Below are 15954 nucleotides of genomic sequence, written 5' to 3'. Positions count from 1 at the left end.
CAGAATCAGAAAATTACCACTTTAAAATGAGACCGGATACAGGTTGAACATAAAGGGAAGTGGCTGGTGATTTAACTCGGCTATCTACTAAAAACAGAATGCCAGTGTTAGATAGACTGACCCTTTAACTATCAAAATGCTCATGTTAAATCAACAAACATGGTCATTATTCTGAAATATTTGGTTAGTTAGGATCAAACATGTCAATTCAATAGGATTTCTATTAATATATAATTGGTGGGCTGTCAGGTTTCCCAATATCTCACTGTCCAAAAGATCTTGCACTGGAACTGCTTAGACAACGCCAGTCAGAGAGGTCCACTTGAGCACTCATCTTCGGTGATGGCTGTGCCCCGAGTATTCTCGGTCATAGCTTCGGTGGCTGACCCTTTCATAGGAGCGGGAACGTTCCCTCCGTCGCTCATGGTAGTAGTTGCTTTTCTTCTTGTACTTCCGAGCTTCTGGACTTTCACGTGATCGGCTATAGGAAGGGGAGGAGCTTCTGCTACGAGATCTTCTCTTATGTGTGGTGTATTTGTAGTCCGCACTCTTTCCATAAACATGTCCTTTAGAGCTTTTGTGTGAGCCATAATTGTGTTTTCGTGGAGGGGAATCACTACGACTTCGGGAAGGACTACGGGATTTTGACCCACTTGATGTAGAGTAACTTTCACTTTTCCTAAAATGGTTTAAGAGAACAGCTTTAGTGGTAAAAAAAACACAGCTTCAGGTTAAAAATACCAGAACTAAACTGCTAGCACAATGGTTTATGAATTTCCACCAGACTACAACTAATGTAAAGTTTAAGTTGCACGGGGAGAAGAGAGAATGTTACTTTTCTGTGCATGATGAACAAGGTGATTTTGCTTTACATGCATATCTTGGCACTTAAAGAGGCTGTAAACCCCCCTTCATGACTTTTGCCTATAGGTAAGCAAATAAGGCGTACTGTAAATATCCCCTAAACTTGCACCATTTAGGAGATATTTACATTGCATGCAGCCGATGACGTCATCGGCGCATGCACGGGTGGCCGTTCCTTCAGAGCCCTGTGCCGTGAACCGCGGCTCCCGCGCATGCGCTGAGGTCATGTCATCACGCCCTCGGCCAATCAGATGGCTGGAGGACGCGAAGCAGGAAGGACGGCCGAAAGGTTGGCTGTCTCAGCGGGGAGTGAGGGGCACTGCGGGGCTTCATTTTTATGTGATGCATACTAGCTCATTATGCCTAGGTCTTTTTATTTATTCCCCCCGAGGTGTTTTACAACCTCTTTAAAGCTGTTCATAATGTTTGATTTTTTTTTTCTACAAATACCTAGCTGCTGACTTTTTTCTCATTACAACACACATTCACATGTCCAGAGTACAACATCATGCTCACCTGAGCTGAATCTTTGCTGTCTTCGACACGTTTATTGAGGGCAGCTGGCTGTGATTTATTGAGTGCCCAACAGATAGGAAGAGGGAATATGTTGAGACCAGGTACCCACTCCCACCCATAAATGCAAGCAAAAAAAAAAAAGGTGTGTGTGGGGGGGGGGTTTAATAGAGTGGAGAGCACTACTTCTTAACCCTACTGCTTTAAGTTATTGAGAACTTTAGTTTTTGACCAGTGTCAAAACCTACCAAGACGGACCTGACCTTAATTTTTAGCTGGGGAGGGACTATCTGAAGAGCACAATGCTTTGCCCCTCAACAGGCAGGTGACAATTTCTTTAATAGGCAAGCCCCTTAAACCTTACTGAAGTCTCAACACTTTTAAAAATTGATAGTCTCCGCACAATTTACCTTCTTTTAGGGGAGACCGATCGAGATTTGGAACGGGAATAGCTCTTATCTCTGCTTCCACTGCCGCTTCTGCTGTCCCTCCCTTTAACAATGCTGAAAGAGAAAAAAAAAATGCTTTGGGACTTAAGCTTTAGTGCACCCCAAGTGCATGAGCTGACAATGATGCAGTATATAAAGACCATGATGTTTTACTTTATACAACAAATGCATTTTCCAACTGGAAAGTTAAGTTTTCATATAACAGGAAAAAAAAAGTGAAACACGCCAAAAGCTGTGAAGTGGTGCTAAATGCATCCTGCACATGACTTTAGTTATGCTCTGCAAGCCCTGAAACTCGTGGCACAATTTAGAAGCTAGGTTTAGGCTTGACAGATTGATTGAGCTCGGTTCAGCAGGAACAGGCTGAATTTCAATCTGTATGGCTCTTACTGCTCGATATCCATCGTGGATGGAGGAATCCCCCCCCCCCTTCCTTCTTGAGGGAGAAAGTGGTGTCAAGTCGTGCCAAAAGTAGTGCAGGAACATTTTTCCAAGTCGGAGCAAAATTCGTTCCCATTACAACATTCCATTGCACTGAATAGGGTGCGGCTTCTGATGAAACATCTGCTCCAAAGTCGGCACGCGCATGTTGCACCAGTGTGAACCGGGCCCAATATCCAGTAAATGACTATGGTTTACTTGCACTTCGTATGCCTCAAAAGTTTACCCCCTAAATCATTTTTTGCATGAAGGTTAAAAAAAAGCCTGTGTGTAACTCCCCTGCCCCCCCCCCCCCCTTTTACTTACCGTAACTATCTCAATCCAACACTGTGCCTGAGAGCATGGGCTGTTTGCTCTCCCTCACAGGGCAGGTTGATAGCAGCGGGAGCCATTGGCTTCTACTGCTGTCAATCGAATGGGACGAGGGAGCAGTACCAAGACTGTCTGGACACAGGCAGCTTGGCTCAGGATCAAACCCACAGGTGTGCCACAAAAGAAAGCAGCTTCTTAAGGCTGCACAAAAGGATGGATGGGGCTGCTTTGCGAAAAACAATTGCACAGAGCTTGCAAATATAACATGTTTATTACCAAAAAAAGTTACCCTTTACATTTAAAGCAGGGATCTCCCAACTATGGCCCTCCAGCTGCTCAGGAACTACAATTCCCATCACACCTAGTCATGTCTGTGAACGTCTGTTTTACAATGTCTCATGGAACGTGTAGTTCCGCAACAGCTGGGAGGTCCGTAGTTTGGAGATCCGATTTAAAGGGTAATCAGGATGTGCATGACCGAATTCTATTAAAAGTTGTTCATTTAGGTATTTTCATGCCAAGGACTGTCCCAGTGATTGTGGGACAGACCAGCCTACACAATTGTCTAACACTTACCCATTAACAGGACTTGCCGAAGTAGACTTCTTTGTTCCACCGTCTACTTTCCTTTTGGCATTTTTCAGTGCATGCATGGCAAGAGGTGAAGGCTTGTTTACTTTCCCATCTTTTGGAGATTCTGCAAGACACCTGTTATTAGTTTTGCTCAGTAAAAAACAAACATCCAGCAAAGCAGAAGTGGAACACTGCATACCAGTTTTTGTATTTGGTGAGAATTCCGGACCATTGTCCAGCCTTGGTGTTCCCTCAGGGAAGAATCCTTTTGCCTTGGCTTTAGCTTCTTCAATCTGCAGCTTTCGCTTTTCCACTTTACTCTCTAACATAGTCAAGTCAGCCTAAAATTAGAGATAAGGATTTTAGAAAGCCGTACAAGCTAGAATTTACAGGGCTGAGCATAAAACAAGAAAATAGTAAAGCAAATACCTTTTTGCGGCTATACAACTTTAAAATCTGGACACAGATCTCCCGAATGTCTTCTTCAGTTACACCAAACAAGAGGAACCAGTGTGGACGGTTTGGGAGACTGATCTACAGAGAGAATAGTTAAACCTTAGCTTAGATATACACCGCAACAGTCGGGGGGTGGGGGGTTAGTAGTCAATGAGCATACTGACCTCCAGTGTCCTTGCAGCCAAATAGATACAAGCACAAGCAATTGTCTCAGGGTGAAATCTCACAAATACATCTGTGCGAAGGCTGTCATTCATGTAGTTCCTGAAATTATAAAAATGGAAGAATTGCACACTTAAGACTGCACTAAAACTATACTTGTGTTGCTATCTAGCATGTGTTTGGGTGCCCAATCTCCGATATGGGGAGCACAGAACTGAACTGTGAAGGATGGAGAGCCTATTATAACCTAGGTGTATTTACGCATAAATAGCATTTGTAAATTTAAAAAGGTGCAGCACTGCCTTTAGAACCAGAAAGTCTGCTTATGAATGTCCATATTGAGGTCCAGATCCTACAGATGAAACCGTCCACTGGCAGAATCCGGTCACATAGGGTTGTCAAATATTATAGCATCCACTTGTATGGCAGAACTGGAAGATGTCCATGTATGGTTCAGGTTCAAATATATTCTAAGGAAAAGCGATAATTAAAGACATGCTGCAAAATACTGTAATAATTCTAAACCAGTTAGATTGAGGCTTAAAGCACAACTACTGCCAGGCTACAGACATTCAAACACATTTTATCAAGAAATAAGCCTTAAAACAAGTCTCTGACCTCTGTAGCTACAGACACTGGAGCAATTGACCCTCAAAGTTCTAAAAAGGAAGTAATCTCACCATTCTACTAACCTCACCCACCTACCTGTGCTCCTTTACTGTATTTACATTAGATATTAGATGGCCTGCAGGCCGTCAAAGTCACTGCTAGGAGGGGTGGTGGAGAAAAGCCTGCAACTAATAGAATATACATGCATAAGTGATTTTGCGGTAAACATGGAGGATTAATACTCACAGCACCAGCAAGTACAGGTCATTGAGGGCTTGTTGTAGAGCTTATTTAAAGTCTTAGAAAATGTCCATAGCTTGACCACGGGTTCTCTTTAAAATAAAACATGTACTGAAGATTTGGTAGACTGATTAGCACAACAGACTGTCTCAATTTATTGAAGAAAATGTCAACAGCAGTTTATTCATCTCATACACATTTCCTTTAAAAAGAACCCAAAGATGGTACTAAAGCCACATATCAGAAAACAAGTACTAGAAGTGTAAATGTCTGCCTAAACAGCATTTAATTATATCCAATTCAGCACACACTACAAAAGCTAAATGGTATATTTCGGCATCTGTGTGGTCAGCATAAGACAATACATTTCACACAAACTATGCATAAAGGGCTAGTATCTCAAAAAAAATACTTGAGGAAAACAAATATTTGGCCCCCCACCCCCATATGCCATTGTATTTTTCTCCACATGCAGACCAAGCCGTCTGGCAAAAAAGCACCGAGCAGCGATTTCAATGGTGACTTTTCTATTTATATGTTTTAAAGTGAGCAGGAAACATGTGACATTGTCATTGGCCATTTTTTTTTTTAGCCATGTTATGCAAAGCTGCAATAAAGATGAATATAGCAGAATGCGCCCTGAATTTGACTGGTTTAAAAGTAGACCTAACCTAACACTGCTATGTGCCAAAGACATGCATTGGTCTTAAAATACATACCTGTGGAATCCCTTTTAGTACCAAGCCCAGAGGCTGTACATGTGTACTCTGCAAATGGCAAGATTATGCTTCAACCCTCAATCCAGCTGCTAAACTCCACCACTGTCATGTCTATGGGTAGTAAGGGCTCTGTCATGAACAGCTAAATAATATTCTGAGGGTAGAGGGGCCAGTGACTAAATTTCAACTCAGGAAGATAAGGTCCAATGTAATACCTAAAGTTTTAGGAGGCTTTTCAGGGACACGAGGATCAACTGAAAAATGAAGCCCTTGCCTTGCACAGTTACACACCCACACTAATATATATATATATATATATATATATATATATATATATATATATATATATATATATATATATATATATATATATATATATTTTTTTTTTTTTTTTCATATTGGTCTCCCTTTTGCTAGGGTGCTTTGTCTAAAAACGTGGAGAAAAATATGAATGGCACCTGGGAAAAACACAGAAAATTTAATTCATGTATTGGCTGTGCACAGGGAAATAAGGCATTTCATGAGGTCCTTTAAAAGGTTCTCCCAAACCAATGTTAAGGAATTAAGGTAAGATATTGGTGGCTTGAATCCCCCCCAAGGTTCTTAGTTTTTTTTTTTTGTGAATACCTGCAGGAGAATTACTCCAGAGTTCCCCACTTCCACCCATGCCTCCTGCAATATCCACATTGTAAAATAAATGAGCAGATACCTTTACAAAGCTAGCACATTTATCTCACCACCATGAGTAATTCAACCCCACTAGACCCCAGTTTTGAGTGGATATCCTTTAACTGAAAATCGTAAGTAAATCAGACTATTACAATGTGTTACTGAATAGAAATGCAAAACACTGTGTAATATCTATAAGCAAAGAAACAGTAAACTAATATAAAAAGAAAAAAAAAGGCAGTGTAAATGTCATTGTAAGAACAAGCATGAAAAAGAGAAAACCATGAGGAATGATGAGCCCAGGTACTTCGCTGTAGATATACCACCTGACCAGAGGCAGCCTTCTTTCTGGGGAACCTGGTTGGGACTGACTGAAGACGGCAGCTATCCCTGCACCAAAGGGCTTGGACAGCAGAGGAGAAGTCTTAGTCACTTACCCTCAGAGGCTAGCCTTTGATCAAAAGAGTACAGAAAACACAAAGTTAAAACAGGCTCTCCATCCATTTAGCACAAAAGTACCAGACAGTTCAATCAAATACTCCCCACCACCCTCCCCCAATTATTAGCAATAAGACAACATGAAAAAAAACAAAACAGACCATTAGAACTAGGTTGTCTGCAGTTTAATACCATGCACAAAGATCTCCTTTAAAGTACACGCATAAGAAAAAACAAAAACCAAGACCCATGTGATACCTGCTCAGAAGCCTCAAGAGATCACCTTGCCCACTTAGGACAAAGACTGAAAAGCCCATCCCCTGATCATTTTGTACACTGGGTATTCTAGTGGGGCTTTATGCCAAAAGTCACTTTGTCCTGAGTAGGCAAATAAATGCAGCCTCCTAGGGTTAGGCTGTGGAAGCTGCACTTTCAAAAGTTTCCCCCTTGTGATCCTGCCAACACTTGCTGCCCTAGGGTGACATGCCTGACTGCACAGCATCTATGGCGCAGTCTTTTCACCCTAGCATTAATTGCACAGAAAACAAGGAATTTATGCCAGATTCAATTTTTTCTGTACTTGTAGAAAATGTACTCAGCCTGACGAAGAAATGCAGCCACAACATTCTAGGACTGGTAAGCTACAATATTTTACAGGTTTGTTCCTGGATCTCGATATACTTTAAACTTCAAAAACAAATTCACTTTAATAAAACAGTTCAGATCACTGGATTCCTACATTTGTCAATGGTCTAAAGTTCAGCTCAAATGGACACTTAGAGCCCAATGTATAAGCAGTTTCTTACAAGAGACTATAGGGCTAAAAACGTAGCTCCAGGCATGGGTAAGAAACTGCCAAGACATCAGGACTGTATTTAAGTAATGTTGGATGACAGTATATTAAAATCTGAACACTCTGGGGTATTTTACTTGCTATTCAAAAGCCATGAGATGAGTCTTGAATAGGTGCAAACACTGGCAGGGGCACATTTAATATCTCTCCCTGCTCTTCTCTCCAAATATGGCAAAGCTGAAGCGCTTCTCAATCGGGTCTTCTAAGCCAACAGCTGCAATCAAGTGAACTGTTAATGCCTTTGGGCCCCGACAGGGTGTGCGAAGCACTGCTAAGCAATGCCCTACGTTTCCCGCAAGCCATGAAAAGGGTTAACTGTACAGCTAAAGGGTTTGATAGATACATGAGAACAAGTGACTCACCATGATGTCTGGACAAGATGCTTATTGCGCTCAGACTCCAATACTTGCAGATACATAACTATAATCTGGAAAGGATTTTAGAAAATTAGATGGCAAACTTAGAGAATCACAGAACAGATATAGTCTCAGAACATTTTAGACTCACTTTGTGAGGGTGCTTCACATGGACACAAAAACCCAGTTCCTTTAGGATCCGTCTTTCTGCTTTAATGATTTGGTTCTTTAGGTTCACATAGTCCTGATCCAACACCATTGGTAATGGTTTCCTACAGAGGAGGAACGTAAACATATCAATCCTCTGCAGTAACTAGATTCAATAAAATTGTAATAAAGGACAGGGTCAAAAGCACTCTTTTGGAAAACTAAATTGCTTAGTAAATGTATGAATGGCAAATGCTTGACCTTGCCGAACAAGCAAAAACTACTCTAGTTAAGTAGTGGTTCCTGGAGAGAATTTCTACCTGACAACAGAAAGTGAACGGCACACTGGCTAGCACATTTATTATTTATTTAAAAACACAAGCGGGCACAGCTCCTTGTGCAATTACCACAATACAATTTAATAAATTCCAGATCAATAGATGCTCACAAAACAAAAGATCAACAGACTTGTAACATATGCTTGATCCTTGAGTGACCAGTGCCACCACGAAAACATCAGATGGAAGAGCTAAAGCATTTCGGGAGTCGTGCCCCCTTCCTCAGCCCTGAGGAAAGGGGCACGACTCCCGAAACTAGTTAGATTTGGAATCTAACATTTTTTTGTGACTTACCGCCTAAGGCTGAAGCATACAAGTTACAAGCCTGTAGACCTATTGGGTTTAGATCCATTTAATAAAGTGTATGGTGGTAATGCACGAGACATTGCACCCTCCTTGTGTGTTTTTTGCAGTTGAGATTTCCCATTCTATGGAGGGCTGCACCTGAAGCATTGCACACCACAGTATCTCCTGGAGCACTGTGGTTGAGTGCTGGAGTGTTTATTCTTTGAATTGGAGATTAAACAGTTGCAATTTCAAAAGGATTTTTGGCCACAAGAATATCACTAGGTAGATAGTGAGAAATTAGAACATACGTTGAATAAAAGAACTAGCAAGGATTTAAATGTACAAAGCCCAACAATGAACTTTGATATCTATAGTAAGAATTATGACAGCACTCCAGCATACAAACTAACTTCTTACAAATTTTTGTTGGGATTGTGTAGCTTCAAGAACATGTGGGATTCCTGACAATTTCCAGATAATTATTCTAAACCAATTTTCTGCACAGATAGTCCTTAGTTGCATATAATAAAGTGTTTGTAAATCAAACCATTTACAATAATACATTACGGTAAAGGTTTGAGGATGTGTATTGCCCCCCCCCCCCCCCCCCAATACTACCTGACCTCCATCTCAATCCAGCGCAGTGCCCGTCCGCAGCTCTCTCCTCTTATAGGCTTTATTGAGCAGCGGGAGCCATTGACTGCCGTCAATCAAATCAGGTGTGGCGTTAACAGGGCACTGGGCCAAGCCTCACTGTCCGTGTCCATAGATTCAGACAGAGGAGCTTGTAATCAAGCCCGCAGGTTTGCCACAATAGGAAATGGCTTCCTATAGTGGCACACCAAGAAGAGGGGGGCAGAAGTGCCCATGGTGGACATTGCATAGAGCAGGAAAGTATGTTTGTTATAATAATAAAAAATAAATAAAAAATCCCACCAAAGTAAGCTCTGCTTTGCGCAGACAACTTTTAGCCCAACCCGATTAAAAACTTACTGTTTCTCTCTCAGCTGGCGAAGTCTGTGAAACACATTAATCACATCCCTGATGCGCCTTGGTGCCTCCTCAATTTTGGAAGCCAAGTGGAGACAGGCCATTGAGACATGCTAAAAACAAAAACACTTTATTAAAGTAGTTCTAAATAGCAATTGTTCTTTACCTACAGAAAGATGCAAACATGTAAACAAATAAAACCATGCATAACTAAAGGTGAAGGACAAAACCGATATCTGGTTTTCCTTACCTCCATGGAATGCTTCACAAAGGATTTAGTGTAGAAGAACCGCTGAAATAATACTTGCCCTGTAGCCATTGCCACCTGGAAAGAGATCACAGAAGTGTGAATTATTGTTCATGCACAAATTTTAGTCATCCTAAACGATGACACTTGACATGACACTTAAAATAAATAAATGTATATCTATGAAAGGGCATATTTTTAATGCAGTGAAAGACATTCACTGGTGGTGAATCTATTAAAACTTTTCACCAGAAGATTCATCTACAGTCAATGTTTGTTAAAAGTCACATAAATTAATTGCTTTATAAATATGCCCTTTAGAGCTGAAGTCGAACGATAAAGATTTCAGTAACTGGTAAAGGCTAAATTATTTAGCTGTGATTCGGGGTATGCTTAAAGCGGAGTCCCAGCCATTTACTCACCTGTCCAACGGTCCAGCGATGCGGCCGCCGGAAGCCTCGATCCTCTCCCTCGGCGCCGGCATCACTGCTGTGGGCACCCGGCTGTTACAGTTTGCGGCTTCACAGCCGGGTACCCACTGCGCATGCGCGAGTCGCGCTGCGCGCCGTGATTGGCCGGCAATCTTCTGGGACCTCTGACGTGTCCCAGAAGATTGCAGGGAGGGAGGGGGAGAGGAGAACTTCCGCTCAGGGCGCCGCGGCGCTCCGAGCGGAAGTGGGAGCGGGTACCTGTCAAAACTAGGTACCCGCTCCCCCCCCCCCCAAAAAATGACATGCCAAATGTGGCATGTCGGGGGGGTCAGGACTCCCTAAAGCGGAAGTTCCACTTTTGGGTGGAACTCCGCTTTAACGTTCTCTGGATGGTTGTTTGTACGTTTTGAGTCATACGCTTAAACCCGGTTATGAAACATTCTGGTTACCAACAGATAAGGAGCCTAAAAGTCTCAAACGCAACAAGAGTCTTCAAGTAAACCATTTTTCAAGGTGCTATTACATAAACCACAGTTGGCTAAAAACATTAAACTGTGTCTATGTGAAGTTAAGGAGAGCAATTAGCACTCCTAAACAGCAGCAACTGCCATGTGACAACCGGTTTCCCGAGGCATTGAGGAAATAAGGGGAGGAACCAAATGAATCAGTACTGGGAATGTGACAAACTGTATGTTCCTGTTCGGCATGCTAGTATCGGTTTCCCAGAAACAGAACAAAAGAGCAGCTGCTTGAGAGATGACATCATGTCCCGTGTTTAGCCATTTCTACTCATCACTAGCAGAGTAGCAGCCGGCTCCAATCACCTTTCTGAACTGCAGTCTTACACAACCATCTGCATGCTATAATTTTAATAAAACATTCACGCGAAAGCATGCAAAGGCTTCCACACCTTAGGTTTTATATAATTAGTGAAACTATCCTTTATCCCTCGTTAACATTGTAGCGATTTGCATGACAAGTTGAAGCCTATTGCCAGCAATGGCACTATCCTAATTAGGGAGACACCGCACCGATTTGCAAAAATAATTCCTGCAATACTTTTGCCGATTTTAGGCACGACTTCAATAGACATCTGTGCATGAAGCCGCACAGATGTCTTTCAAATAGCACCTGAAATCGTGCTGACCTGCTACTTTAAGGGAAGTAGCACAATTTCAAAATAGCATCAATGTGAACCAGGGCTTAAAAGCAGCCTATTTACTTTGAATGGAACTTCAACACCTGAATAAAGGTTTCATCTACAATTTACAATCGTGCCAGCATGACATCAAGTAGAAAGAACTTTAGGGGCAATTTAAACGCACGGAAAACCAGAACACTTTCAAACTGCAAGCAATACCATCAAAAATTGGATTTTTGTCTTACCACAAAATCCTACTCTGATGTTCGTTGACGGACACGGCACCAGAATCTTCTTGACCATTGGGTTATGCTGCCCCTTACAGGAGTAGGACATTAGGCAGGAAAAAAAAAAATGTTACGCCTATGGGGCAGTCCCAGGGGATATACTCCCACTCTGCTATAGGCATTCATTTTTGTTGCAAGCCGTGTCAGAAGAAAAGTAACCTAACTTAACAGAGGGGTGTGTCAATGAACATCAGAGAAAAGGATTGTACGATAAGACAAAAATCCAATTTTCTCTTTGGTTCATTGACGGACACAGCTCCAGAATCTTCTTGACCATTGGGACGTTCCAAAGCAGTGTTAACATGAAGGGTGCGAAAAGACAGCAGAAAAGAATTCCCAAAAGCTAAACCTAGCAGTGAACATGGAGCTCAACCAGAAACTGGAGCTCACCTGAAAACATACACCCTCAGAAGAGGACTAGTCCTCTCAGACAACAGCCTGCAAAAGCTTGTGGGTCAATGCCTCAGCTCTTTAAAACAAGATCAAAGGGATCTTTAAACACCGGAGACTCCTCCACCAGAATTAAGTGGATTTATTCAGCCTAGAGACTTGATAATCCATCACAGGTGGTACCGTCCACTTTTTTAAAAGGGAATCCTCAAAAGGATACTGCCTAGCGATACGCTTAGGCACCGCCACATTGTGTTTTGTGCAACCCCACTGGACGCATGACAATTTTGTCACAGCAGGCGGGAAAAGGGAGAACCCTTTGCTGTTTTTGAGGCCTTACGGGCACCAAAGGATAGCGCCCCCCCCCCCCCCCCTGACACAGCAGCTGTAGCCTCCATTTTTACGCCAAAAGTCACCCACCATTGCCTTTTCATGCACGGCTGTACCAGAAGAGGAATCATCCTCACTATCAGAGCACTCAATGTGTGTGAACACAGACCCAGCAGGGTGCCTCACGTATGCGGCAGCCAGATCAGACTCAATCTGAGGAGACAAAGGAGGCAGGGGACGCTTTTTACTAGTCTGACTGGTCAGGACCAAATCTTTGGACACCAAGGACTGCCATCAGTGCAGACAGGGATTGTTGGCACCCAGAGGGGCCTGCAGCCTCTTGGAGAACCAGGGGAACCTTACAGTTAAAATAGCAATGCAATGTGACCGCACACCGCTATACTAGTGGCACTGCAAGTCCCAGCACAATCAGCCGCTGCCCCAGGGGAGAGCCCAAGGGCACCCACAGGGACTCCCCATCACCAGTCAGGCACAGACAAGGCACCAGAATACTGCACCCAATGTGGCGATCCGAGGAGAAAAGTAAGTCTTGGAGTTAGCACTAGATTCAAAGGAGGGGCTCCCGCCGCTGCCGAATTCACCGCCCACAGGGCTCCAAGAACATGGTCACATGCTATTACTAATGGGAAACCACAAGAAAATGGCAGCCAGACTTCACAAACATGGCCGCTGATCTACACAGCAAGCCATCCACGGCAAAATGGTGGTTCCCGCGGCACACAAGCGGCTCTTGGGGCCCACAGAAAAAAACAATCCAGCAGCAAGGGTGAACCCTGATAGGGGCACCCAGTAGGGCAACCCCCCCCCCAAACTGTGCGATCTGCTGCCAGCGGTGCGTCCCCCCCCCCCCCATTGCCTGCGGGGCTATGTCGCAGCTGACTTAGCGTGGAGCTGAGGTCTGGGCGGGCTTGCTTGCTGGCCAGACTGGGGAGACCGTAAGGATCTAGATTATCCAGGCCATCGCCCATTCCACCAGTTGATCCAAGTTCTCACTGGAACAGAAAATACTAAAAAGACAAAAAAAAAAAAAATAGCTTTTAAAAAAGGAAAAAAGATGCTAGGACCAGAGATCCCAGCTAGGAACTAGGTCCTGATTTCGGAATAGGCAGAAAAAACTGAATGCCTATAGCAGGGTGTAGGAGTATTTTAATTTTATACACATCACGGATACCCCCTGGGACTGCCCCATAGGCGTGGTAAAGTTTTTTCCCTGCCTAGTGTCCTACTCCTGTAGGGGGCAGCATAACTTAATGGTCAAGAAGATTCTGGAGTGGTGTCCATCAATGAACGAAAGAGAAAAACAAGATTTCAACAAACCCAACACAAAATAAAATAATCAGATGTGGTTTATAGCCAAGACCTGCTCGTGTACAGCCAGGATAATGACCATGTTTACATGAGACAGTGCAGACAAGGCAGATTACTACGTCTGGCTGTTCTTTAAGCCTCATTACATTGTCCATAATCCTTCGGACACCCCATCTCTAGGTCATAGTGATCCACATCCCAAACGCGGCCACATTTCAGCAGGTGGATGGTTGATGATGTGCTATGCAAACAAGTGAAACGTACTGTACATCACCTGGCTCCAGAAGTACCATTTGTGAAATTTAAGCATTTGCTACACTGGAATGAGAATTTAAGATATTCTATCTGTAAGCCCACATGTGGCCATCTGATTTTAAAACGTCCTTCAGATTTCCCAGCAACTCCATAACAGACAGCCTACATTTTCAAAAAGTCTTGCACCAACCTATCCACAAGTTGTTGTTACCATAAACCATGCCAATCTGCATTTGAACAGAAAACTATCTTCATTCGTATGGAGTGCCTATCATAGGAATGAATGGAGCTTCAAACATCTCTTCCTTTGTTCATGTTTATAGAAAGTTTACAGTTTTCTGTTCAGCTCAGTCACCAAGTCACATATTGGTACGATTATCAATGGAACAGGAATTAAGGTGGAATTCTGTATGGCTCTGTTCCAATGATATTCCTCTAACCTTTTAGAAATTTCCACTCACTTCCTGTTGAAACTCTGGGACAGGAAGAGCACAGAAATTTGTCTAATGGGACACAGATAAAAGCTAAATTGACAAGAAGTAAAACCTTTCCATAACTTTAGATTGTAAGCTCCATGAGCAGGGTCATCCTATTCCTTTTATAATGAACTGTAATGTAAATTGTGCTGTCCCCCTTTTTTTATTGTAAAGAGCCGCACAAACTGTTGGTGCTATATAAATCCTGTATAATGATACCTAACCTAATAAGAACAGAACATCTCAACTACACACACAGGCTAAGAAGAAACTTAAAAAGGAACTTTAGTCCAAAATCAAAGTCCTGTTAGATCACTTCAGGCTGGCCCCTTTTTGCAGGTATAGCCAAGTAAAACATTAAAAATACATCCCTATTCGGTTTAAAAATGCTCAGCTTAATTAAATTTTGTCTTCCCTTACAGCTCTTAACAGCCGCAAAACAAACCATAGCTAAAATGTGGCCAGGCCATTTTCTGCGATACGGCACTGCGTTGCTTTAACTGACAATTGCGCGGTCATACAACGCTGTAACCAAATAAAATGGATGTCCTTTTTTCCCCCCACAAATCGAGCTTTATTTTGCTGGCATTTGATCCCCTCTGTAGTTTTTTGCGCTATCAACAAAAAATGACTGACCATTTTAAAACAAAAAAATTTTTTTTTTTTTTTTTTTACTTTCAGCTATGAAACCTATCCAGAAAAAAACAAAACGTAAAAAGGGTATATTGGTTTGCGCAAACATTATAGAAACTTTGGGATAGATTTAGGGACTTTATTTTGTTATTGTTTTTACTAGTAATGGCAATGATCAGTGATTTTTAGCGGGACCGGAGCGTTGTGGCAAGCAAATCTGAGACTGACTTTTAGGGGACCAGTGACAACAATACAATGATCAGTGCTAAAAAAAAAAAGAAAATTCATTTTCACTGTATAAATGACAATGGCATGAAGGGGGTTAACATTAGGGTCAATCAAAGGGTTAACTGTGTTGCCTAGGTGTGCCATCTTCTGTGTGGGAGATGGACTGCCTGGAGGGAGAGAGATCTGTGTTCCTGATTAACAGGAATACAAGATCTTTCCCTCTGTGACAGTCTGCCTTGTTTACATAGACCACCGGTCTATCTCTCCTACAAACAATCTGCGGGTCCCGGCGGACATCACAGCTCCTGGATCCGCTGTGTCTGATCACAGCAAGAGTGCGGCTCCGGCAGTGCGCCCCAGAGAAAACAGGCATGACGTACAGGTAAGTGATTTTCCGCTTAAGGGCCGTCCTGCCGCAGAGTAAGGGTACCTGAGCCGGTACTTAAGTGGTTATTTTACCTTTTTATTTTCATTGTGATCTTTCTAATTCCCGCAACACAAATTCTTATAGGTTTATATGATGTTCCATTGTGTACATTAGTATGTTCTTTATCCTGTTTTTTTCATTAATATACTCATGCTGGCCATACACGCACAGAATTTCGGCCAAAACTGGTCGTTTTCAGAAAGATCGTTGGACATTCGTGCCATTAGTGAACCCAACTTTACTAACGGTTTTGACCAAGGGCTCGGCTAATGCTGGATCTGAAGCAAAAACCTTTACCCTTTCAACTAAAGTGTATACGTGTATGAAAATCGAAACAAATATTATTGGCTTATATGTTTTTAT

At 42.6% G+C, this 15954-nt stretch overlaps 2 protein-coding genes across 2 annotated transcripts in view; both read right to left on the bottom strand.

Moving 5' to 3' along the window:
* Positions 1-314: 314 nt before the first annotated feature.
* LOC309568626 (cyclin-L2-like) lies at positions 315-7725 on the bottom strand. The gene is made up of 8 exons (XM_082274348.1): positions 7661-7725; positions 6445-6458; positions 3773-3872; positions 3582-3686; positions 3352-3493; positions 3156-3276; positions 1788-1880; positions 315-679 (listed from the first exon to the last, which is right to left on the bottom strand). Exons 3-8 carry the CDS (start codon positions 3863-3865, stop codon positions 331-333), a joined length of 903 nt encoding a protein of 300 aa, XP_082130474.1. The 5' UTR covers positions 3866-3872; positions 6445-6458; positions 7661-7725; the 3' UTR covers positions 315-330.
* The window catches only part of CCNL2 (cyclin L2), a gene marked incomplete at its 3' end in the record, with an annotated part of 10766 nt that continues 2468 nt past the window's right edge, over positions 7657-15954 (bottom strand). Inside the window, exons 2-5 of the mRNA XM_082274349.1 lie at positions 9668-9742; positions 9421-9530; positions 7806-7926; positions 7657-7725 (exon numbers count right to left, since the gene is read on the bottom strand). Of these exons, the coding sequence (XP_082130475.1) occupies positions 7657-7725; positions 7806-7926; positions 9421-9530; positions 9668-9742 (375 nt within the window). The remainder of the gene's footprint in view (positions 7726-7805; positions 7927-9420; positions 9531-9667; positions 9743-15954) is intronic.

Source organism: Pelophylax lessonae, assembly GCF_965119305.1.
Source record: "Pelophylax lessonae genome assembly, chromosome: 12".
NCBI classification, from domain to species: domain Eukaryota; kingdom Metazoa; phylum Chordata; class Amphibia; order Anura; family Ranidae; genus Pelophylax; species Pelophylax lessonae.
The sequence above is the reverse complement of the archived record's forward strand: the minus strand, read 5'-3'. Positions and strand labels throughout refer to the sequence as shown.